This window comes from Saccopteryx bilineata, chromosome X, assembly GCF_036850765.1.
Source record: "Saccopteryx bilineata isolate mSacBil1 chromosome X, mSacBil1_pri_phased_curated, whole genome shotgun sequence".
NCBI lineage: Eukaryota > Metazoa > Chordata > Mammalia > Chiroptera > Emballonuridae > Saccopteryx > Saccopteryx bilineata.
Genome location: NC_089502.1, coordinates 123698460 through 123713246, shown reverse-complemented (window position 1 = coordinate 123713246; position 14787 = coordinate 123698460). Strand labels below are relative to the sequence as shown.

The following is a 14787-nucleotide window of genomic DNA, read 5'->3' as shown; positions in this document are numbered from 1 at the left end:
TAGACAGTGTATTTTCTTTGAATAAAGACACAGTCTTAAATTCTCTTGAAGTATCCTTTAGAATTTTTTTAAAGATAATTGTAAAATTATAATTAATTCTTTAGAAGCATAGAATTTATGATTTCTTCTCAATTGGAAAGAGTGATACTGAATAAAATCATAGTCTGTTGCATCATGGTACATTAAAAATGTGAATATTCAATAATATATGTTAAAAAATAGTGAAAGTCTTTTTGAAGGGATTGTTTACACTTACATAAATATAATTAGATCCTATAAATACAGATAAATTTTAAACCGTAAGTGACTATAAGATTTTACAGCCATTTTGAGGAGCCTGTACAGACATGGTTACTGGTCTCCATGTCTGTCATTACTGGTTTTGATTTAACGTGGGAACCGCAGCATATGGGAAGATAGAATACACAGATCCTGTTGCTATTCTTCCCTTTTGTGGAATTCATTGTCTCAATCACGCCTACTCAGAAGTCTAACAAAAATTTTTATAATACTGATATGGGTTTTAAAAATGTTCATTTTTCTTTTTTTATCTTTGCTTTAGGGAACAGCCTTTAAGAGGTGAAAGATGAAAGCTCCAATTCCACACTTGATTCTCTTATACGCTACTTTTACTCAGAGTTTGAAGGTCGTGACCAAAAGAGGTTCTGGTAAGCGATCTTTCTTTCTTTTCTCTCATTTTATGGCTTGGAGTGTTGGTGTTATATTTACACATGCGTCTTTTGTGGAGGGATTGAGAATTAACAGGAATCCACACTGTGGAAAATTGTAGATATCTCTACAAATGACCAGCGCATCCTCATAAGGAATTAGAAAGGTGGAAATAAGTTGTAAAAAGAAGTGGCTAGTTTCATTAATTATTATGAATTGGAATTGATTCAAAACCAAACGCTGGCAGTTTGATTTCATTTTATTACAAGGTTTTCAACATTTTTATTTATAAAGAATGCCATATTAATTTGTATGGAAATATTGTGATTTTTTTTTCATGTTAACTTTTACTGTTACTATTTCAGTGTCATCTGTGCTTACGAGACTCTTTTTAGGGTTGCATTTCAGTTGATTTGCTGAATTATTTTGCGAGTGTGTAAAGAAAGTACCGTAGATATTAAAGAGTATCATGGGGAAACGTCCTAAATATGTTAGTAGGAAATAAAGAGGTAAAATAGAATGGTAATAGGAAAATAGCTGCTCAATGGAGCAATGTTGAAACTTCCAGAATACTTCCCATGTTGTCAGACATCTTGGTTTTTAGTTGACTGTTGATACTTGAAGTTAGCAAAATGCACAAGGCAATTGAATTAATACTGTTATCAATGTGAAGTATCTTGTCTTGTAAGTTTCTGGCAATAGAAAGAATTGTTATATTTTATGTGTGGTTACAGATTTTTTGAAGCTGTAGCTTTCGGATATAGTAAAAGAAGAAATGTATAGTGTTTAGTTGCTAGAACTAGAATGTGTTATGTATACATCCAAGAAAGACAGTGGGGCAAAAGAGGAGATAATATGCAAGAAGACAATGTTGGTATATCAAGAACTGCATGAACAAAAGTATCTGGAATTCAGAAAGGAGAGGGAATGAGAGAGCTGGGATGGTGTGCAGCAACCATTCTCAATCCCTTAGCTTGAGAGGCTTCGAACTCTTAGGTTGAGTATCTTCATTGTAAAGTCAACAGTGATATTGACTATACAAGGGGTCCTCGGGCTACGACACAGTTCCGTTCCTATGACAGGGATGTAACCTGAATTTTAGTATAAGTCAAACACACCCTAGTCTAAGTCACTTACCTATCCAAACACGGTTGTAAAATCATAATCTAGAACATAAAAACTAAGCCATAGAAAAAGGAAAAGGACATAAATATAATTAAGTGTACACTCTACTGTAGTAACAGAAAAAAATGACAAAAAGTGAGTGTAAAAAATGTATGACATTAACAGCATAAGCCGAAGCATTCACATCTCAATTTTTTAAAGTTTTTATGGGAGTGAACATCATAAACTCAAAATGTCATATGTTAAGACTGTCGTAACCCAAGGATCCCCTGTATAATAAAGATAGCTATATACAAGGGAAGTAGAAAGCAAGTCGGCTCTCATGAGCTCCACATTGGTAGAAAGTCTGTGGAGGGATTGGAGAATACCCTGTGCATGTACAAGAGGGTTGACAGTAAAAGGAAGTTTACTGAGGCTGTTGTCTCTAGAACTTTCAGGTTGTTGTATAGCTATTGTATCTATCATGGTTATGGTTATAAGCAATGTGAAATGTGTTACTATGTTTACAGATTATTTTATCTGTTATTCTTGGTGACTCTTTCTGAATGATAGGAAACCTTACGGCACACTTTGATATAGTGCTTTTTATTTATTTTTTTATTTTTTTGTAATTTAAATGGATTACTGACAAATAGCAGATATCTTGATTTCTTTGCTCTTTGGAGAGTTGATCATATTCATGAGAGGGTAGAAGGAAGAGTAAATCATAGTGAAAGCTGATAATTTCTACAACAGTGATGTTTTCCAGAATAGTAATTTACATTAAAAGTATCTACCATGAATTTTTGAAATAATGGTCACATGGAAGACAAACACTTATCTGTATAAATATTATAACATGAACTATCCAAAATGGAAATATTGACTGGATCTTAAAAACTTTATTTTTCTGGTTATTATACTTGATTACATAAAATTATTTTTTTCATTCCTTTTGTGTATGTCAGATCAATGATTTATTTATCAAAAATGCAAATATGACTTTTTTCCATCATCAGCTAGTGTTGGTGACAGGTCCATTCTATATAAACTCATATTTGGGGGAAAAATTTGTATTAAATTGAGACTTAAGTTTTATGTGTGAGAAGCATGGGAACAGAGCTAGAAATGTGGGGCAGTTGAAAAATTCCCCTCTCTTGCTCCAAAGAAAACTCAATGACTGGTCTAAAATTTATTTTTTTATTTTAATGATATAATTATTTTAAGAGGTAGAAATAAAATGCTGCCCTAAGTTTGACAGAAGTTCTGAGACCTTCTTTTCTTCTATTTACTAATACAGCTTGCAAATAGCTACTAAATAACTTCCCAACCTTATGTGTTTTCTACATCAAAATGTAAAAATGACAAGGCAGGTACTGAGATTTAGCGACATATTTGATTTGTTTGCTGTTCTAGATAATATGACTTAAGAGAGCTTTTCCTAGTATCTGTGATAAGACTTAGCTGGATGTAAGTGTGTTTGATTTTTTAATATCAAGTGTGTAATTTGGGAATAAATCATATTACTTTACCCATATACTATCATAGCTTGCACTCGTTTTAACTGATGACTGTTACCATGGCTCCTTTGTTTAGAGAAGCAGCTCTGTATCTTACTGGCGAGTGTCATTACTGATCTCCATAGATCAAGTAGAAGCAGGAGTGCACTTGGCATCTTCTCTTTAAGAGATTAATAGCTCAATCTTCATGCCCAGCCCAACCTATAAAGCCAGAGGCATCAAGGCCAGGGAATAAAGATCAATTTTTCATGTTCAATATCACATATTAACCAAGAGGGCTACTTATTCTTGTTCTTCTTATCGTTACTCTTTTTAGTTTCAATTGTATAAATTGTGTTGAAACTTCACTAAACCTGATTCAAACTCAATACTGTTATTCCCAGTCTAATATTTTTCATGTGTATTTTGCTAGAATATTATTTTTAATTCTCTGTGACCACTAGAAAACTAGAAGTAGACAGTTTAATAACCAAGAACACATTAAATATTATTAAAATGCACACAGTAATATTAAATTTTTATGGCATGTTAATTGTGTATAGTGCTCACTTTAGATAAACACATATGGTCATTCCATAAAAATTTAGAGTAGGTATTTGTTTCTCATTAACAGAACTAATTTAAAAGCAATAGGAGCTCTTCATACATAATCTGAAAATATATTATTTTTATCACACTGACTTATACCCCTATTGCTATTAATTTAAGGAACAAATTAAGTTTAATAAGGCGGTTAGCTAATCATAACATCCTTGACTGAAATATTACAAATTTAACTTTATAATGTTTTGTTTTAAATATCACTTCAGGTATGTAAATATAGTTAAGGATTGAATCTGTGAATCTGGTCTCTGAGGTATTATTCTAAAAGTTTGCATACATTTAGAATCAAGATCTTTAATCTATGGGAGCAGATATTCAGCCTTGTTACAAAACAGATTTTCTCTTGGACCAACTTTATAGCTTGTTTTTAGTTTTTATAAGTAGTGCTTGAAGAAAAAGGCAAAGACTATCAATATTACCTATTCTCCTCAAGTGTGTGAAGCATTGTAACAATTTAGTAAGTAAACATTTGAGTTACTATCATTTGTAGAATTCTGTACAAAAACCGCAAGTAAAGCAAATGCTTGTCTGGGGACTCTGTATCTTAACCAATTTAGAAAGTTCAGCTTAATGTTCTTGTTTGTTCTTTTGTGTCTGTATTTCTTCCTTCTTTACTTCCCTTCTCTGTCCCTCTATTCTTACTTCCCATTCTCTTTCCCTCTTTTCCTCCCTCCCTCCTTCCATCCTACCATTCCTGTTCCCTCTCTCCCTCCCTCAATCCCTCTCTCTGTCTCTCCTTTTCTCCTTTCCTCTTCTTTTCTCTTCTTCCCTTCCTCTGTGCCTCTCCTCTTCTCTTTTCCTCTCTTTCATTCTTCTTCTATGTTAGTGTATTTACATATAAATTAAAGAATCTATTTTGAGTATTTCCATTTTGTCTCCATAGAACTTTTTAAACTATGAAATATTGTCATTACTTTACTTAAAACGTTAAAGTCCATGGAATGCAATCTTTACAAGGTCTTTTTAAGTGAATAGTATGGTCTCTGTTAATAATGACTATCCTTAAATATTTTTTTGTGTGTAAACAAGAGAATTTTGGATAATATTCAGGAGCAGAGAAATAACATAAACTGTTGAAGGCCTAATAATGGACAAAGTCTGAGTATAGTATTTTCAGGGAACTAAAGTGTGAGTTGTGATTTAGCCTAAGAGTGTGGGACACTAACTAGAACTGCATCTAGAAGGACCTATCTGTTTCTCTTTGTTCTCATATCCATCACTAGAATATAAGATGGTGAATGACAGGACCCTGATTTATATATGCTTGTAACCTTTACACTGCAAACATGATGTGTGTTTCAAAGTCTAGGTTCAATGAAATGCCTTTACTGAAGTAATGATTACATGAATGGATGAATAACTGACTTCAGTGTTCATTCAGGCTGGGTTATATCAATGAAGATGCTATGAAACCAACACAGGATTTGAAAATGAAAAGTGAAATAAAATAGATATTTAGAGAAAACTTTCTTTTTTATAAATAAAAATTAGCATAGTATATAATATTAGACTACTGAAGCAAAAGCTATCAACTAGGCATAAGCAGTTTCTAAGGCTAAGGGTTAATATACAGCAAACCTTTGCAAATCATGAGTACTTTCATGAGCTTGAAATGCATTTCAAAATCTGTTGGAAAGGAAAGTTATTCTTTAAATAATACTATATTGAAATTTCATTACATTTATTCCTGGTTTAAAGAAGGAAGTACTGTCATTATGCAGATGTTTTGATTTTGATTATATTGTTCTGTACAGACCACCATGTAAAGGATGTCATTCATGATTACATAAGCAAGTGATTAAATAAGCAAATGACCTCAGTATAGAAAAAAGTGTTCACAATTATTAGAACATATTGAGAAAAATAAGTGGCCATATTACATAAATCAAAGAGTACCTCTTATTGTAGAAGATTTTTAAGACACTTAGTAGCTACACATAGTATTAGACATAAAATAATATGTGAGAACTTGAAACCATTAGAATCTGTTACTAAAAAAGTTTTAATTTTTTAAGTAAAAAAGATGGTAAGTGTAGCTCAGAATGTGAATCTTCACTACTTTAACTAAAAGAAATCATGCTAATGTGTAAAGGAAGTGAGATTTACCTGAATAGGAGAGAGAAAGTCTCCTGGGGTGTTTACCATCTCATGCCAATGTGATTTATATGCATCCACTCTCTTGGGCATTCCTGGAAGTCAATGAGCTTAATTCCACATGATTAAGAGACAACCTAGTCCCCCAGCATCTGCCTTTTATTATGTTACCAGGTGTTTATTCCTAGTTTGTCAAATATGTCATAAAGCATGAAGCTTTTCTCTTTCTTGTGCTTTGGGATAGCTTACAAAACCAAACTTATGAGGCTTTGTTCCTTTACTTTTGAAATGAAAATAAAGCACACTTCCCAACTTTTCTTTTCTTTCTTTTTTTTTTTTTTTTTTTTTTGAAAGAGAGAGAGAAGGGGGGAAGAAGCAGGAAGCATCAACTCCCATATGTGCCTTGACCAGGCAAGCCCAGGGTTTTGAACCAGTGACCTCAGCGTTCCAGGTTGATGCTTTTATCCACTGTGCCACCACAGGTCAGGCAGTGTTGATATATATTTTTTTTCATTTATCTGAAGCTGGAAACAGGGAGAGGCAGTCAGACAGACTCCCACATGCGCCCGACCGGGATCCACCCGGCACGCCCACCAAGGGCTACGCTCTGCCCACCAGAGGGCGATGCTCTGCCCATCCTGGGCGTCGCCATGTGCGACCAGAGCCACTCTAGTGCCTGAGGCAGAGGCCACAGAGCCATCCCCAGCGCCTGGGCCATCTTTGCTCCAATGGGGGCCATCTTTGCTCCAATGGAGCCTTGGCTGCGGGAGGGGAAGAGAGAGACAGAGAGGAAGTTGCGGCGGAGGGGTGGAGAAGCAAATGGGCGCTTCTCCTGTGCCCTGGCCTGGAATCGAACCCGGGTCCTCCGCACGCTAGGCCGACACTCTACCGCTGAGCCAACTGGCCAGGGCCCAACTTTTCTTGGAAAAAAGATTTCCTCTATTCTATTTATCTAGTTTTTAAAAAAGTAAATTTTGAAAATATTGCTAGAATAATTTAGATATTTATCTGAATAATGTATTTAATTAGGATAAGTAGAACTTACTCCTGACGAATGAAAGAAAATTATCTAATATTTTTAGCAATTATTTACTACACCTGTGAATTTCACCATAAACTGACTTGTTCCATTTTGGCTGTTAGTACACTTTTACATTAACGTTGATTGTACAGACTGAAACTAAAGCCTTGTTTATTTGAATTTACATGGAGAAAAAAAATGTCATTATGGATGAATCTTGCAAGTTGAATAGGATTTCAGTAGGAAGGGAAACATTTGAAGTTAATAAATATAGCAGTGAGACACTGTATCATGGAGGTAATAAAGATATATAGTTTTCCGTATATTTAAAGGGAGAATTGAGGAGCTAGAGGGTACAATGAGGAGTCAGTCATTGATTTAACTTTTCAGTCATGTTAAAGGGATTGGTGTTCATTCTAGAGATAGCACAGAGGTGATCACTGCTGAACCAGAGGGTGAACCCCTGATCCATGGTCAGTCTAGTATTAGCTTGAGGGTGATCCTTAAGGTGACTTGGAAATTAGAAACATGTTTGTATTAATAACCTATTGTTGCTTTAATAAAATACCAAAAATTTATTGTCTTGGAGAAACATAAAGTTTTATCTGGAGGTCAGAAGTCTGAAATAGGTTAGTGAGCTTGGGTTGTTTGTTGTTGTAGTTTTGTTTTGCTTTTGTTTTTGTGCAGACTCTACCAAAAAACCTGTTTCAGCCCTGGCCGGTTGGCTCAGCGGTAGAGTGTCGGCCTAGCGTGCAGAGGACCCGGGTTCGATTCCCGGCCAGGGCACACAGGAGAAGCGCCCATTTGCTTCTCCACCCCTCCGCCGCAACTTCCTCTCTGTCTCTCTCTTCCCCTCCCGCAGCCAAGGCTCCATTGGAGCAAAGATGGCCCAGGCGCTGGGGATGGCTCTGTGGCCTCTGCCTCAGGCGCTAGAGTGGCTCTGGTCGCAACATGGCGACGCCCCGGAGGGGCAGAGCATCGCCCCCTGGTGGGCAGAGCATCGCCCCATGGTGGGCGTGCCGGGTGGATCCCGGTCGGACGCATGCGGGAGTCTGTCTGACTGTCTCTCCCTGTTTCCAGCTTCAGAAAAATGCAAAAAAAAACCCCCAAAAAACCCTGTTTCAGTACCTTTTTCATCGTTTAGTAACTGACTGAATTCCTTCCCGGAAGGTCAGTTATCGCTCAAACTTTGCTTCTGTTGTCACATATCCTTCTCTGGATGTAATTTTCCAGCCCCCTCTTTCCTTTATAAGGACCCTTGTGATTATATTGGACTTGCGTAGATATCCAGGAAAATCTCCCTATCTCAAAATCTTTAAGTTAATTAAATCAGCTGAGTCCCCTTTGCCATGTAATGCAGGGGTCTCAAACTCACGGCCCGCGGACAGCATGCGACCCGCCCACCAATTTTGTGGGGCCCGCAGACTAATCAAACTTGGTGGATTAGTCTGCGGGCCAGTCTGCGGCCGCACAAAATTGGTGGGCGGGCCGCATGCAGCCTGCGGGCCGCGAGTTTGAGACCCCTGATGTAATGTAACATACTCACATGCTCCTGCAATTAGGATGTGGATGTCTTTGGGGAGGTGAGTGCATATTTCTTCCTACAACAAAAATAATTAGCGCCTGACCTGTGGTGGCGCAGTGGATAAAGCGTCGACCTGGAAATGCTGAGGTCGCTGGTTCAAAACCCTGGGCTTACCTGGTCAAGGCACATATGGGAGTTGATGCTTCCAGCTCCTCCCCCCTTCTCTCTCTCTGTCTCTCTCTTCTCTCTCTCCCTCTCTCTCTCCTCTCTAAAAATAATAAATAAATAAAAAATTAAATAAAAAAATAATTAGCTAAGTCACTCAAAAAAACTGAATTTGGACTAGAGATTAGAGAGGAGCTAGGTGGGAATGGGAGAGAGAAGATCAAGGTAGTGGAAACACTTTGCTGAAGGGACCATGTGATCTGTGTTACATGATTAAAATAGAGAGTGAGTTGAGGAGAAAAACAGTAAAAGGGAAGAGAAAACAGGGCTAAGAGGAAGGAAGGAAAAGAGAAGAAACAAACTTGTGATGTTTTAGGGTTTTGTTTTGCTTTTTGTATTTTTTTTTCTGAAGTTGGAAATGGGGAGGCAGTCAGACAGACTCCCGCATGCGCCCGACCGGGATCCACCCGGCATGCCCACCAGGGGGCGATGCTCTGCCTTTCTGGGGCGTCTCTCTGCTCTACCACTGAGCCAACCGGCCAGGGCCTGTTTTAGGTTTTGATAACTTAATATTTATCTATACTGTACAAATACACTTTCAAAAATATACCCTTTTCCTTGTGTGTCCTAAAGGAGCCTTTGCTTTTTTCAACCAAAAATATATGATAAAAATTATTTCTTGACACAAAATAGCAGCAGTGAGAACAGGAGACAGAAGAGAGACCAATTATAATTTAGAATTCCTTGAGCTTGATGATTGGATGGGGTAATGTTTGAAAAAAAAAGTAGAGAAAATAATTCTGTAATAGAAGGGTTATGATGCCATCAACTATATTAGGGGTCACTAAAGAACAGAAACTTGAAGGGACTACTTATTTAAGGAGAAAAGTAAGTAGGTCTTTGTGACTAAGACAAAGCCCAAAATGTAGATTGGGCATAGAGTGTGAAAAGTTTCATATGCCTTGCAAGAAATTTTCAGTTTTATCTTTTTTTTTAAAAATGTTTTTTCTTGAAGATTTTAATTATTTACTTTAGAGAGGAGAAAGAGAGGGAGAAGGAAATACAGACAGAGAGAAGGGGGGGGGAAGGAGCAGGAAGCATCAACAACTCCCATATGTACCTTGACCAGGGATACCAAGGTTTCAAACCAGTTATCACAGTGTTCCTGGTCGACACTTTATCCACTGCGCCATCAAAGGTCAGGCCTTCAGTTTTATCTTGAAGGACAGAAAGTTTGGCTGACATATTTAATCATTTTGCAAATGTCTTTAGTAGAAAATTTGGTCTGTGATGTTGTGCCTCTCATTTGGCAGATCTATTCATTGTGGTGTCATCTATGCACTATAAAGATGAAATTCCTTGGTATATATGAGATAGTGCTTCACAAGTGTTTGTATCTGTCCACCAGTAAAGCCATCTTTACAAAGGAGAAAAGACACACAGTCAAGCTATAAAGGGTCATGCATGATAGTGGCATGGTCAGATCTGTTTTTAACACTGAAATTTCACTGCAGGAAAGACTGCAGTGAATTTCAGAGTGAGCAGTCAGGAACTCCATTAAAATCATATTAGCTATATTCCAGAAAATGACTCAAAGGGCCTGAAAATATGTTTCTGAAAAAGAATACTGGTATGAAATGAATGTTTGGGGGCGGATTGTGAAATAATTTGAAGAGAAGTTATAGTGATGATGTTGCCAGTTACAGAGAGAGGAGGGTGGGCGGTTTGTTCAGGCAGAGGAGGTGGAGTAAGTTCAATTTGAAATGAATGAGCTGTGGCAATCACTGGAAATATTGAGCTATGGATTCATTGGTCTGAAGTTGTATTAGTTTCCTGTGGCTTCCATAACAAACCACTACAGACAGGGTGACTTAAAACAATAGAAATCAGTTGTCTCACAGTTCTGGAGGCCAAAAGTCTAATGTCAGGGTGTTAGTAAGCCTGTATTCCTTGAAGACTCTATGGGAGAATCCTTCCTTGCCTCTTTCTGCTTCTGTTTACTTCAGGTATTCCTTGGCTTGTATCTGGCCTTCTCCTCTGTATCTCTAATATCCCTCTGCCCTTTTCTTATAAGGTCACTTGTCATTGGATTTAAGCTCCACTTAAATAATACAGGTTGATCTCATCTAGAGATCTGAAAGAAGCAGTCAGATTTTTAAAAATATATATATTATACAAAATCAGTATAAGGACTGTTTATTTTTTAAGTTTGCCTAACTCTTAGAAATTATTACTTTCATTATTATTTTTTAATTTATGTAAAGCAACTGTAAATCTTCAGATCATCCATGCTAATGAGAAAAATTGTACTACAGAAAAGGTAAAGCATTCACCAATTAAAAATTCTTTTATTTACCTAGTTTTGAAATATGTTTGCTATAAACTGATCTCCTAAAAGAAATGGGTATACTTATTCAAATTTTGTTTCATTCATTCAAATAGATGGGAAAGGTGGCTTACAGTGTATTAAAATTTGCCATGGATAATCCTCTTCTTGACTTTCATAAATTGGAAGAACATTTCCACATACAGCTAATATTGACACATCAAGTTTTGTCGACAGTGGTGACTACTAAAAACACACCATTTGAATCATTTTTCCAGAAGTTGTTTAGGTTATTCTGATGAGTATTATGAAACCCATAGATTTGGAAATTAAGGAAGTTGGGATTCAATCCAGTACCCTGTTAGCCTTGTTGACTGGGGCAAGTCCCTGAACCTTATAGGACTTCAGTTTCCTTTTTTCATAAAGCAAAAGTTTTGAACTACAGCATTATCAGTAAAAATAGAAGTTCATAGTTTTGTTCATTTCACAAGAATTTATTGAGCATCTGCAATGCATACTCCATACACAAAGTGACACATTTTTCTAAAACACATTTTACGTATTTGCAAATTGATCAAACAAATTGAGATGGCTGACATTTGTAGCCAGAGCACTCCAGGCCCATCACTGACTACATTTAACATTATGGTACACAGTTTGTCCTAACACCAAAGATCAGAAAATGTTATCAGTTTAACACAGAGGTTTGATTTTATTTTTTAATTATGATTTTTAATCTTATTGAAAAACACATGATATATATAGTTACAAGCTAAAGTCAAAATAAGGTACTTTTCCTTGCAGGTTCACACATGACATGTCTGTGTGAAATTAGGTTTGGCAGTTCAAAATACTAAACTGTGATTTAGCCCATTTTTACTTATTTACAGGAAATTTCCTTTGATAGAGTGGTAGTCTCTTAAGATATGTAGAGTATTGCCTTGCATGGGAAATGCTGCTTAAGGAGATGACAATGGATAACTTTGCAAAGTTCTAAAATCTCTGAGTGTTATATATAAACATTTCTTTAAAAAGTATCAGTAAGCCTTTGTGGTTATCCTAAACACTATTCAATTCTCATTTATATTTTACTAATTGCACTAAAATATTTCCCAACTAATTATAGCTAACTTGATTTCAGTAAAGTTCTGTTATTGGCATTTTACTTTAATCTCTAAAAACATATTCCCCATGTAACATAAACTTGTTGTGAATGATAAAGGAAAATTATTTTTTTATCAGTGATAAAAAAAGTTCTTCATACTCGGAGGAATTAATGTTTTTCTCTTCGATATATTTGCATATCAGAAAAAAGAGCAACTTCAACTTTAAAAGAGGATTTTTCCAGTTTTTCCTAGAAATATGTTCTATAAAGTAATTGGACTCTCCAATGCCATCTTGTGGCTTTTTTAAGTTGGTGAAAATGTACTAACAAATAGAAAAAGCAGAGATAGAATAAACATGGGAAGAAAATGAATGAATAATTCAATAATTATTTTAATTGAACCTAACATGTTCCAAATATTTATTGTCTTTGACTTATTGTTCTAGATTTACAAAAATATGTAAGTTTTTGTTTTTTATATTTTTTATAATAGAAAATTTTACTGACATTTTTTAAAGAAACAAAAAAGTTTTTGATGGTATAATGAGTTTGTAACCCTGTACCAGCTAAGTTTAAATTATGTAGACAAGTACATTCATACCCTTTTAATATTCTGCTGCCATTAAAGTGTTCACTATAATGATTCAGGTCTCAATAGGAGAATAAAATTATTAAAGATTTTTCAGTTGTTCACTACTGTAAGTAAGAGTTGCTGTTGGAACTACAGAAGTGAAGAATAAGTGAGGATCTATCTGTGCTAAACCACTTAGATTTTCCTACTGGTCCAAAGGACTGGGCTGTAATAGGAGGCAGGGGGTCCTGAGGATAGTGGAGCTAATTAATGTAAAGCCCTGATCACCTAGCAAAGTTACCTTGAAAAGCAATTGCTGTTATTTACATATCAAAAGAATGAGTTCTGAGTTGAAGAGAAATTCTTGGTCAGCAATATTTTTGTTTTTTACAGAAGAATAATTTCTAAAGAGTCTTAGCTATTATAAAATATTTTCAAATAAATGGCATATAATGCACACACACACACACACACATATATACACACACAATAACATAATAATAGTCTTTCCAAACTCTGAACTGAATTTCCAATTGTTTCTAGTTATGTGTACTTACATATGTATAATGTGTATAGCTGTGTTTGTTCGTTAGTTTCCCTTAGGGTTTTTTTTTCATACTTTTGACTTTATATCACATAAAATCTCCTTCATATTCCCAAAGGACAAATTAATAGGTTTTATATACAAGTATTAAGAAACACTTATTGAATTCCTGCTGTAATAAGTGCTTGATAATATTGCTTGACATCTGCTATAACTGAATATAAAAAAGGTTAAATATTTGTAGGTTAAAGGTTGTAGAGATGTGACTTTTAGATTCCTTATGTAAAAGCAAAACTATAAAAAGTTTTAGTAAAAGAAACAAAGTGAGATATTTCATTTTTAGGTTTGATCACTTTCTTTTTTGTTTTCCATATTCATGAATTATATTCTGAAAATTGTTAATACAGTTTTACCACAGCTTTGGTAATTATTGTTTTGGAAACACATGGAGTGTCTATTTTTGTAGCTGCATGCCTCTCCACATTATAAAACCCATGTAGCTGTCATAACTTTGAAACTGGTGGTGTTATAGGCATCATCCAGTCAGATTCACTAGTCAGTTCTAAGTGCTCTTTTATATTTAGCAAATACTTTAAAACGAAGGATACTGTAAATGACCAATTGAAATGAATTCTCCTGGGGATTAAAAAGATGAACTATCTACCATTAAAGATTTTGCCAAAAAAAAAAAAAAAAAAAAAAAAACAGAGAGAAATATGAGACACACAGTATAGCGTATTAGTTTCCTATCACTGCTGTAAAATGTGCCACAAAATTAGTGGCTTAAAACAACACAAATTTGTCTTATAGTTTTCGAGGACAGAAGTCCTAAAATCAAAGTGTCAGCAGGGCTGCATTCTTTCAGGAGGCTTTAGAAGATAACCTGTTTCCTTGCCTTTTCCAGCTTCTAGAAGCCGTCTGCATTCCTTGGCTGTGGCTTCTTTCTGAGCCCAAATCCAGAGGCATAGCATTTTCCAACTGTCTCTCTGACCTCTACTTTCACTTTTATATCTTCCCTTATTCTGACTGTTTCTCTTTTAAGGATCTTTATGATTATATAAGGTCCACAAGGTTGATCTAGAATAATCTCCTCATCTCAAGATCCTTTAATCAGATCTACAAAGTCATTTTGCTATGTAAAGTAACCTACATATTCTAAGAATTAAGACAGAGAAACTTTGGGGGGCATTCTATCTCAGACGTATACTAGAGAAGCTTTTAGACAAATGAGTTGAATATGGCTGGAATACATGCACATTTAGGCACAGTGTGGGGGATATGAGGAAGGAGAGTGTTAGGAGAAAAGGTGGAAAAAATAGATGAGAGCCATATCACAAAAGGCTTGTATGATGCAACAAGAAATATGACTGTTATCTTGTAGGAAATCGAGAACCACTGAAAAAAATTAAGCAGGTGTATAGCAGGAGAAGCCTACCCAGATAGATTGGAGACAGCCCTAAGATTAGAGGATAGGAAATGAGACCAATAGTCCGGGCAAGGAAGTCATGAATTGAGGCAATGACATTAGTAATAGAAAGAA

General features: G+C 35.6%; 1 protein-coding gene across 1 annotated transcript in view; it reads left to right on the top strand.

Moving 5' to 3' along the window:
• The window catches only part of IL1RAPL1 (interleukin 1 receptor accessory protein like 1), a 1416727-nt gene that overhangs the window by 206905 nt on the left and 1195035 nt on the right, over positions 1 to 14787 (top strand). The window contains exon 2 of the mRNA XM_066249265.1: positions 563 to 668. Within this exon, the coding sequence (XP_066105362.1) occupies positions 587 to 668 (82 nt within the window). The 5' untranslated portion in view covers positions 563 to 586. The remainder of the gene's footprint in view (positions 1 to 562; positions 669 to 14787) is intronic.